Below are 10741 nucleotides of genomic sequence, written 5' to 3'. Positions count from 1 at the left end.
CATGCTGCTGTGCGAACAGAACGTTTATGCAACCATAAGGTGCATTACTCTAGCCAGCCAGACACAGGGTGGTTCATCTTTTTAGTGATGGGTAATCCGGGGCGGAGTGATGGCTCAACTCGGACTCCGGATCAGTCCAAGTCCGGTAGTGTTCGAGCGAGTATTTAAGGTTTACGTTGCAATTACTAATTCCCAAAATGACAGAAAATTCTTGATGAGTGGTTGATTTTCAAGTAAGGCATCGAATATGTACGATACAGTATTAGCTTTTATTTCTGTTTTAAATATTTCGTTCTTGCAATAATATTTACCTTTTCCGTCAGATTAAAAAAATCCTTTTTTCTTGTAGGGGAACGTAGGTAAAGACGGACACTGCGGGTAAGATGGACACTTCTCATAAATGCATGAAAAAGGTAATTTTCGAGCAATTCAACAATGTAGAATCCAGACTGAAGGTAAAACAACACATTTGAGAACATTTTTGGCATAAAATATGTAAAATTGGTTAAATCCACGAACAAAATAAATTTTCAATCATGTGCACCCTTGTTGATCTAATTTGACTACTGCCGATCTTAAGCTGTACAACTTGTATTGTTTATATTTCCGGCAGTTTTATTTCATGAATGGGTTGTCGTGATCATTAATGAAAAAACTGGCGAAAGAACGAGAATGAAAGCAGTACAAAATCTTGTTTTCTGGTGGTTTAAACATCCTGACACCAAAGCGGGAAAGACGGACACTTTGCTGTAGGGAAAGATGGACACCGAATTTATTGATTTATTTTACTTCTTATATCAATTGGTGATAAATGGATTCCTTCAAATATCTTAAATAAGGGTATTCCGAAGCTATAAACCAATCAGCAACTAGAGAAAGTATTGAAATAAGCGAGAAATGAATCACCGGTCAAAATAGTAGCCATTCGTTATGCTATTACTCGCTCGACGCTGATGAGGCGCTTCACGAAATCCAATATCTTGTCACGACTTGTACAACTTTAAGCAATAAAAATATGAGGCATTGATATGGCATTGTTTAGGAATAGATGAAAAATTCTATGGGATTACAAATATTAAATGTTGAATTTTGACATGGTGGAAAATGGATTAAACTATAACAAGTCCCTCAAAAATACTGGGGTCGTGGTCTTTTCGCGTAGTAATTTCCTTAAAGGTAGTTCTAGACTGTTGTTCTGTAAGCTGAAGCAACGTGTGCTGTAAGTGCGCGATATTTCAATACATTTTAGATGCTGCATTCTACGATATATTACAAACGGTGCTTCTTCTTCTTCTTCTTCTTTGGCTCAACAACCGATGTCGGTCAAGGCCTGCCTGTACCCACTTGTGGGCTTGGCTTTCAGTGACTAATTGATTCCCCCCATAGCAGGATAGTCAGTCCTACGTATGGCGGCGCGGTCTATTTGGGGATTGAACCCATGACGGGCATGTTGTTAAGTCGTACGAGTTGACGACTGTACTACGAGACCGGCTAAAGCGGTGCTTACAACTCCTAAAACCACGGCTGAATGAATCGTCGTTGCAATAGGGCAAGAATTGGTTTATAAACGTACCAGGACGTGGAAAGCGATAGAATTTGTTAAAATACTGTAAAACTCTTCACTTTCTAACCTTTTCTACAGGTGTCCATCTTACCCTTCATGGTGTCCATCTTTCCCATATCAGGTGTCCGTCTTACCCGAACATTTCAAAACCGCACGAAAAAAATCATGTTTTTCATTCATGAAAAAAACACAAAAATCAATGGAAACTTAAAAGTTTCAACACATTTTCTGATAAAACATGAGTGTAAGATAATGTATGCACATTTTCATGGTCGTTGCACTTATATATCCCTAGATTTTTCCCATTTCCCTTAACGTGTCCGTCTTTACCTACCTTCCCCTACTTCCCATTACATTCAATCAAAATTAAAATAGCCTTACTGTTTTTGCACCGCCAACTTAAACTACTCGCCCGTACTCGACCAGACTCGTTCGGACGCTTCCAGGTCCATCCGGATTGATCCAGACAGTTCCGGATTCGGAGTCAATGACTCCGGAGGCTTTGCAGTGTACGCACCCCATCCTTGGTCGCAAAAATCTTGGGCGCATAATTATTGGTCCCAAAACCCTTGGTCGAATAACTCTTGGTCGCAAAGTTCTTGGTAGCAAAATCATACCGATTCCGGAAAAATGGTATCTACCCATTACTAATCTCTATTCTATAGTTATTTTTCTTTCCATGCATGGGGACACACACACAGACACACAGTACACGGTACATATTGAAAACGTATTAAGTTTATTTGATGCTTTTAACAAACTTATCGCGGTATCGTTCCCATTCACAGAGTTTCACTTTGCGTCGCGTGAGTTATAGAGTTATGCTTAAAGATCAAAAGTTGAAATCACACAACATCGCCTTAAAAAAACAGCTTTTCACACGAAGCTTTCCGAATGTTGTTTTACTCGATGGAGCTTTCCCCTTGCTTATCTGCTGCCCGTTCTTTTTATATCACGCGCAACTCGATCCATTTGGCTATCATTTTACACACACACACAGCAGCGGGGCAGTGGGGATGATGATGGTGGTACGTTAAAAGTGGCCTTCATCTTTCAGACAAGCCTTTACCAACGGCAGCGTGGTAGTAGTACAAGCAATGCCATAATCATGAGTTTTTTTTTAATTTTGCTATCCCCCAGTTTACCTTCCGTTGATCCCAGATTTAGCATTCTTTAGTAGTAGTAGTTGCCTTGCAAAAAAATGGTTTACGAACCGTCTTGGAGTAACCTTATTTACAATAGCACGCCCAACGTTGGCATCAAACTATTCACTTCGAACAGTACTCTCTTCGTTGTGGTTCGATCGTTACGTTTTCACGCACACGACGATTGGTAGTAGTATTTGCTAGCTCAGTATGCCTTTATCACTTTTCCTGTTCCACAGCACGCTCTGGCCTAACACACGGTTGGAGACGACAACAGTACAGGCAAATCACATTCATTCCTTTCCATTCCACCGGTACTAACACACACACACTCGCACACACTCGCACCTTAAGTTCGACCTTTAACCCCAACTGCTACTACCCTTGCTCCTGGCTAAGCATCAGTTGCCGCGCTCCGTTAGACCCACTCCGCCCGGTGCTATGACTTTTTGCTACCGAGCAGCGGTGTTCGTTCGGCGGCGGCCGAACCTCCCATCGAACGGCTGCTGCTGCTGCCGGCTTCCAGCGAACCGGAAGGACCCGCGGTGGCTTCACCACCACCGATAATACCCGGCGCAATCGTACGCAACGGGTGGCTGACTAGCGAGGGTTGAGCAACTGTACCGAACGGGCGGATCCCTCCCGGTCCCATAAACCGGGACGCGAACGTCGCCGTGGTGGTGGGACGCTGTGACGAACCGCTCGGTGGCGGTGGTGGTGAGCCCATATCGAGCCTCAAGCTACCACCGTGACGTCGCAACTGAAACAAAGCGAAGGGAAGCAACAGTGTGAGTGGTTTTGTGGATCCGCTTTGGAATTCAATCCAAGCTGCTTACGTGATTGTGATGCAACTCGTGCAGGTACAGCGTACTAAGACACATGTCGGCCGTCGTAAATTCGTACGGTGCCGGTACATTCGTGGGCAGCTCGCCGTAGAGACTGTACGGAGAGAGAGAGAGAGAGAGAGCATTGAAAAGCGTTAATTCTTGTAGAAGCATCTTCTAAGCTGGGCAAATGAATGCTCACCTTGAAAGTAATCCCGTGCGCGATCCTCCGGCCGGTCCCTCCCGTCGGGACATTCCGCCACGCGTGCTGTACACCATCCCGTCGGTGGCGTACGGTGCAGCGTAGCGGCTGCCCTCCTCCAGCTCTGGATACACTCCCATCGCCGCCGGTGCCGTCTGTTCGATGCCGGGCTGCAGCACTTCCGGCATCAGCGCGGGCGGTGCACCCGCAGTTTCGTCGTCATTCTCATGAATGTCCGCCAGGAAGGTGCTGCGTGCCGGCATGTTCGGCGCTACCGTGCTGGCGTCGGTTAGGTTTTGCTGCAGCATACGCTCAAAATCGTACGATTGTGGCCCGAAATGGTACTGGTGGGAGGATTGCACACCTGCACCACCGTGCTGTGCCGCGGACTGCTGCTGCTGCTGCTGCACGGTCGATGGCATCATGCCCGCCGGCCCGTAGCCGGGCGTCATCGGTGGTACGGGCGAACCGAACCCACCGCCACCGAGATGCATCGACAGGCCGAGATGCTGCGAGTTGGAAAGGTTGTGTGTTTGCAGGATCGGCTGTATGATGGACGAGTACTCCGCGCCCATGCTTTCCACCGACAGCAGGCTCTGGCCCATCGCGGTCGGGTTGTGCAGGCCGAGCATCATGCCCCGCTGCCGGTTCAGATCGTGCAGCGCGTGCCGCTTGATCCCCTGCACGAACTGTTTCGCTTCCGGCGGCATCTGCCAGGTGGGATTGGTAAGGGTGAAGTGGACGAGCGACAGTTCGGTTTTGCCGTGCTCGCCCTGATTGTACTGTGCCGCCGCAGCACCGGCACCAGCACCGGCGGGGCGCACTGTTGGTCCCGCTGGTGGTGGTGGTGGTACCCGCGCACCACCACCATCGTCGGGCGATATGAGCGGCGTTTCGCTCTCACTGTCCTTATCGTCCGCCACGACCGGTATCTGCCAGTCCGGGTTGCCGTGCTTGCGGACGTCCATCTGGGCGAAGGAGCACACGTCCCCGACACCGACCACGTCCACGGTGAAGTTGCGGAAGAAGTCGACCAGCTGTTGCGATTTCGGGCGCAAATCGTACAGCAGCACGAACGGCGCAACGAGCGGGCTGAACAGTTCATTCAAAATGTACATCTGTGGAAGCAGAAAGGAGGTTTGTTAGATTTGGTCCGACAGGGTAGAAAAGGAGCTTTTAAAACGCACAATTTTCAGCTGAAAGAACAGTTCAAACTGATCACGCACGACCGAACTGTGGGCATGGCCACGCCAGACTGAGGGTAGATAGTGCACATGGGCTAACACGTTTCGCAGCAGCTGCTCCGGACACCACACCATATTCTCGTCCGGTATAAGTGATCTGCAGTGGTCAAGGGAAACGGCACATTAAAACTAGTGATGGGGAAAATGAAGATTTCGTCGGAATCGATTCTGGCTAGCTCCGAATTTTTCCGGAATTGATTTCGGCTACGGAATCGATTTCGGAATTGTTTCCCGAATCGACTTCGGAATTGGTTCCGGAATCGACTTAAGAATTGGTTCCGGAATCGGCTTTGGAATTGGTTCCTGTATCGGCTTTGGAATTGGTTCTGGAATCGGTTCCGGAATCGAAATCGGCTTCAGAATCGACTTAGAAATTAGTTCCAGAATCGGCTTCGGAATTGATTCTGAAATCGGTTCCGGAATCGAAATCGGCTCCAGAATCGACTTCGGAATCGGTTCCGGAATTGGATTAGGAATTTGTACCGATATCGGCTCCGGAATCGGCTTCGGAATTGGTTCCGGAATCGGCTTCGGAATTGGTTCCGGAATCGGTGTCGTAATCAGCTTCGGAATTGGTTCCGAAATCGGATTCAGAATCTGAATCGGCTCCGGAATCAGTTCCAGAATCGAAATTGGTTCCGTCATCGGAATTGGCTCTGAAATCAGAATCGGCTTCGAAACGAACTCGGAATCTCCATAAGAATAGGCATTTGGGTCCAATGATGCTAAGTATTGATAGCCGTAAAGAATAAAAAAAATCTTTTAAACGATCAATTATGGAGATTCCTGGACTGATTTTGCTTCTGAAACTTCTTATTTCAATGCAAGAACTGATTCTCGTTCCGGAGCTAATTCCATTTCTGGAGTCAATGCAGATTCCGTTACCGGAGCAAATTGCGATTCCCAGATCCCGATCCCGGAATCGGCTCCGGAATCAACTCCGGAAACGGCTCCGGAATCGACTACGGAATCGGAATCGATTCCAGCATCGGGCAGGTCCGATTCCGAGCTCCGACCACTAATTTAAAACTACCTTCTAATCTCCCTTTTTGCTGACAAACCATCCGTACCTCGCAATAACGCTGATCATGCCCAGAATCGTGAAGAGAGTGAGCACATGCTGCACCTGAAACACGTCCTCGTCGTAGATAGCCAGCAGCAGGATAAGGGACGCGACACCTCCAGCATCGAAGGCGATGTTTCTGTAGCGAAAAAAGGCAAACCATTATCATGCCAGCGCATCGAGACAGTGCACGATATCGTGACCCATACCTTGCTATTACGGTAAGCAGTGGCGAAGAGAACGAGTTCATGTATTTTACCGCCGGCCGGTAAGCGCGGGTCAGTCGCGCGTCCAGCTCGTGGTCGAGTTCGTTAAAATGGCGCAGGTACAGTTTGCCATACTGTGACCAGCAGCGTACACCCAGCGTGCCGGGCTCTTTTTTGATCAACTAAGGGTAGTGCGAACAGGAAAGTTGGCATTAGTTAGTAGTGGCTCATTGCAAAGCCGATAAACACACTCACATCGGCATAGTTGAAGAAGAAGTACATTAGCTGACAGATGAAGATGAACGGCGAGAGTATAAAGTTGGCTATGGCGACCCACAAAATCTGCTTCGACAGTTTGGCCGCCAGCTCGTTCCGCATGCTGGGCCGCTTGTACTCCTCCCGCAGGTGCCAGCTGTTCTCGAACGGTGACCATGGTCCCCCTGCGTCGGGAAAAAAACGGGTCGGGGGCAGAAGTTAGCGCGTGGAAGCCAACAACCAAGCCAAAGAGAAGCAGGTAAGAGATACACTTACAGAACAGTATTAGTCCTATGTTGTAGCGGAGCGCTTGACTCATTAGCACTACGTTTCCTAGCAATGGCAGCTTGGTGGTGGCAGGTAGCAGCGATTTGTTCATCATTGCTACCATATAGTTTTTAAATCTGCAATGCAAATCAAAAGGTAAATGGAATGATCGTAATAGTACACGGAACTGACTCGATAACAGCACAACAAAAAACAGTACCTTAATATTCTATGATAAATATCTAGCTCAGTCAGTTGCTCCTTGTTGATGCTCATCTGTATCTCGGACTGCACTTCCCGAATGCACTTTTGTACCTCGTGCCACGTTAGATTGTCTAGATCGGTCTGCCAGAAGGAACGGGAAAGCACTGATAAACACTGCACCTAACCTACCGGCGCCTCTACTTACATCCTCGATCTTGAGCGCCGTGTTGTAGAACATTTTAATGTCCCAAAATTGGAAAAATTGATAGAAGAATTTAAACAACCGAAACGTCCAGAACAAACCGGCCAGCACCAGCGCCATCCACTGGAAGGCGCCGAGGTTGGCGGCACACTCCGACACACCGATCATGGCATCGCCGAGCGAAACCTTCGACTCTTGGTCGATGATTTTGTCACTGCATTTGGTAGAGAAGAAAGCCGTGTTTGTTGAGTTTGCCCCCCAAATGACTCAGTGTAGGTAGCAGTGCAAGCGGCCTTACCGAAACAGGATCGCATAGTCGATGCAGTTGAACATGTACGTGATCAGCACCACGACAAACACGAACTGGAACAGCTCGAACAGCTTCTGCAGCATCATCACGTAAAACCCATGCTTCTGGTGGTAGATGTAGACGCGGGTGAAAAACGAATCCAAATCCTCTATATGGTTCCATCGTGCTGAAAGGCGAAAAACAAATGCAGGACATGAGTTTGCGGTTGTTGGTCGATGGTGGTCATCAGCTTTCCGCTCCTACCTTTGCTGGTCTCCGGCACGACGTGTATCACCTGCGGTGTGTCCTCTTCCTCGATCGTTGGCGAGCGTTTGTCGGCGAACGGGTTGGTGTCCTGGTTGGTCAGCGTGTCGTACGTTTTTGCGTCAAACTGCCGGCTCGTCGTCATCGTTGTGCCACCGGTGCCGCTGCTGTCGTTTCGGATGGGGGAACAGTGCGGATTCTAATTCGAGGGCCGTTCCTTTCTGTCTTTCCCTGCTGCGCGGTTTGCGGTTTTTGCTGCGCGTAGTAGTGTATTGCTCGACGGTGTCAGATTGCGTTTGGCCCGACATTCACGGCACGGTGGGGTAGCACTATGATGCACACGGGGTTGTTTTACATTGAAAACAAACTAACAAAGTACAGCACACTGCACTCCCTGCCCTTCATCTAGTAGCGCGGGCAGAATGGCGTCGCATCGGGCAGCATCTACGCGAAGAGAAAGAGGGAGAGAAAAGAGACGATAAGATTTTGTTAATGCAAGCACAAATTTTGTTTACATTTGTTCACGCTTGAACAAATGTGGAACATCGTGTCTGGGGTGGAGGTAACACGTCTTTTTTTTTAATATCAAACGGAAACTCGCACGTGTTTGCTCGGTGAGATTAGGCTTGGGCTAGGTGATGGGTGTCGAGACGCATATTTGCATTGTCCACAGATGACTAGACTCGCCCCTTTTATGCGTCACTGCTCTGTATGTGCTTCTGGGCTTTTGTTAAAGTAGGCGCAGAATGGAACCACTGCTTCAACATGCTCGCCCACAGAATAATTACACTAAATCCCGTAGCGTGCAACATTCGGTTCCAAAATTCGATTGTTTTTGTTTTGCGTTCAAACAAAACACCACAGGTGTGACACACTATTTTTCTGTGTCGCTGGTCACAAACGCACAAGGACACAGCAAGGGGACATCCACACTCGCGCACGTTCAATGTTGTTATGCTGATGCTGATGATGATGGTGATGGTGATGATCGCACCACCACCTGTCTCTCTGCCAGCTGATTTTCATTCGCCTGCTTTGTGACTGGCTCTTTTGCAACGCGTTTTAACACACTTTCGCACCCAACAACCCTTCCGGGGGCATCCGCCATCCGCGGAACCAAGTGCGTTGGAAAGCATGCCGTTCGCTAGCCGCAAATAGTTTACATTGTGTGCAGTACATTTATTTCTATACAGTTGAACGACCTTCGAAAGGAAATGCACCTGCACAGCGAAGGAAAAGCATCGTGCATCGCAATACCTGGCGCTGGGCGAAATCGGGGTTTTCTTGTGCGTATGGCGTAGTTACACTATTTCCACATCGCACACACACACGCTCGCACCCCACTACCTTGCAAGCATTCTTCTTTGCCGATCGAACACTATCTTCACATTCTCGGAACAAAGAAACACAACAACGGACGAGGGGGCGCGATGTCTGGATTTTTTTTGTTCATGCTCACAACTCGTAACAGTCGATCAAAGGTTTGATTTTGTGGAGGTTTTTGCACGGCCAGACTTCTTGTTGTTTACGTACCAATAGAACAGCAGTGGGACGACAACTTCGTCCAATCCACCGAGGGCGGTTTTGCGGGAATCGGGCTATTTACAATGTCTCTGCGGACCGTCCTTGTGCCCGACGGTATGCTGCGAGCACTTATCGAAATCAAACAACATCGCTTTTGCGACTCGCAGTAATCCTCATCGTTTTTTTTCTTTTCTTTTCTTGGCCGATTTCACCCTTCCACCTGTTTTGAATTAAAAATGTCAGGTAGTGGAAAAAGGTCTTTGGGAGATCGCCATAGTTGAGGGACTAAACGTCATTTTAAACCCGTTGACCATTGGTTTCCGCCAAGGTGGATAATTGAGGAGGTGTCTTCTTAGCGTTTGGTATGTTGCCATTTTGAGATTCAGTTTGACAGAGGTCGTTTTTTTTACGCGGTTTTCTAAATTTGACAGTTCTTTGAGCAAATTGTACTGATTTGACACATTCATTGTAAAATGCCAAATACCCAAGCGCCACAGATTAAGCTTAGGCTGGAAATAGACGAACCGAGGTCGTCGCGGTACCGCGAAATTCGCGCCTTGTTTTTTAACAGTTGTAGAACAGTAGAGCTGTCAAATCTTCCGCGCCTCCAATCGCGCCTGTTGTTTCGCAGAGATACCCAACTTCGGTATTGCTAAGATTTTCGCGGTAGCGCGAACCGATTATTTTTACTTTTCCTGGCGGATTTGTGTGAAAACTCGTGTCGAGAAATGAGTTTTGTATTTTATTTGCATAAACTATGTGAAATAAATAATTTGATTCGCAAATTGATAGAAAAATATTTCTTCTTGGCACATTCAATCGTCACCACACCTCGGATGGTTCCATACACGAACCGCGATTATCTCGCCTATCTGTCAGATTTTATAACATAATTGACAGTTCAAATCATACGCGAATTTCGCGGTACCGCGATGATCTCGGTTCGTCTATTTCCAGCCTTAAACGACTGGAAAATTGAATATCCATAGAAAAAAAATGAAAGCTCCACAGCTTCGTTGGTTGGATCAATAGATGGCGTATTACAACTCATCATTATATTGCTATCCTTTTCTTGCAATGTGTTTCGACAAGTTTCATCTTATCATGACCTATATAGTTTTCTAACTTTCTGAGCAAAAATCTATATGAATGGTCGTGTGGTCAGATACGTGGGTATCAACACCAACGACCATTACTCAAATCTCACTTGCTTCAGTACTGGTGGTTTCCGTTGGAGTTTAGTATTTAAACAATCGTATCGTCGTTCTAGTTCTAGCGATGCATAACTTCAATGCGAAACCATACAACAGTACAGAGGATATGAGAAAGCTCTCCTCCAAGCGATGAAGCTCAACTGGTTGGGGTATCCCACCAACAGAGAGCGCCACCAGCTTTTTCGCTATTTTTAGATTGCATGAGTCGTTTGCCGTCTGCTAAACGAAGTCTTTCTATATTCCGTTTAGGTAGAGAACTTGAGTCGTTTAGAAG

At 47.3% G+C, this 10741-nt stretch overlaps 1 protein-coding gene across 3 annotated transcripts; it reads right to left on the bottom strand.

Moving 5' to 3' along the window:
- Nucleotides 1-2280: 2280 nt before the first annotated feature.
- LOC120894293 (autophagy-related protein 9A) lies at nucleotides 2281-9480 on the bottom strand. 3 transcript variants are annotated; one of them, XM_040296795.1, is made up of 13 exons: nucleotides 9263-9480; nucleotides 7730-8173; nucleotides 7475-7652; nucleotides 7180-7390; nucleotides 6991-7115; nucleotides 6780-6907; nucleotides 6504-6688; nucleotides 6252-6430; nucleotides 6050-6181; nucleotides 4923-5076; nucleotides 3736-4853; nucleotides 3546-3648; nucleotides 2281-3469 (listed from the first exon to the last, which is right to left on the bottom strand). In XM_040296795.1, the coding sequence occupies exons 2-13, from the start codon at nucleotides 7872-7874 to the stop codon at nucleotides 3149-3151; spliced, it is 2979 nt and encodes a 992-aa protein (XP_040152729.1). In that variant the 5' UTR covers nucleotides 7875-8173; nucleotides 9263-9480; the 3' UTR covers nucleotides 2281-3148. The 3 variants fall into 3 exon arrangements, with proteins under 3 accessions (XP_040152729.1, XP_040152730.1, XP_040152731.1); XM_040296796.1 differs by lacking the exon at nucleotides 9263-9480 and adding an exon at nucleotides 8987-9181; XM_040296797.1 differs by lacking the exon at nucleotides 9263-9480 and adding an exon at nucleotides 8518-8669.
- Between the last annotated feature and the right edge of the window lie 1261 nt (nucleotides 9481-10741).

Source organism: Anopheles arabiensis, chromosome 2 (assembly GCF_016920715.1).
Source record: "Anopheles arabiensis isolate DONGOLA chromosome 2, AaraD3, whole genome shotgun sequence".
Classification (NCBI taxonomy): domain Eukaryota; kingdom Metazoa; phylum Arthropoda; class Insecta; order Diptera; family Culicidae; genus Anopheles; species Anopheles arabiensis.
This window is presented reverse-complemented; position numbering and strand designations above follow the sequence as displayed.

What these genes read in the sequence shown, in the direction of transcription:
- LOC120894293 (XM_040296795.1), bottom strand. Translation starts at nt 7,874, where the DNA reads ATGACGACGAGCCGGCAGTTTGACGCAAAAACGTACGACACGCTGACC. An exon ending in CGGCGCTCAAGATCGAGGAT is followed by an intron (nt 7,116 to 7,179) that starts GTAAGTAGAGGC and finishes TCCTTCTGGCAG; the next exon opens with ACCGATCTAGACAATCTAAC. An exon ending in ATGATCAGCGTTATTGCGAG is followed by an intron (nt 5,077 to 6,049) that starts GTACGGATGGTT and finishes TGACCACTGCAG; the next exon opens with ATCACTTATACCGGACGAGA.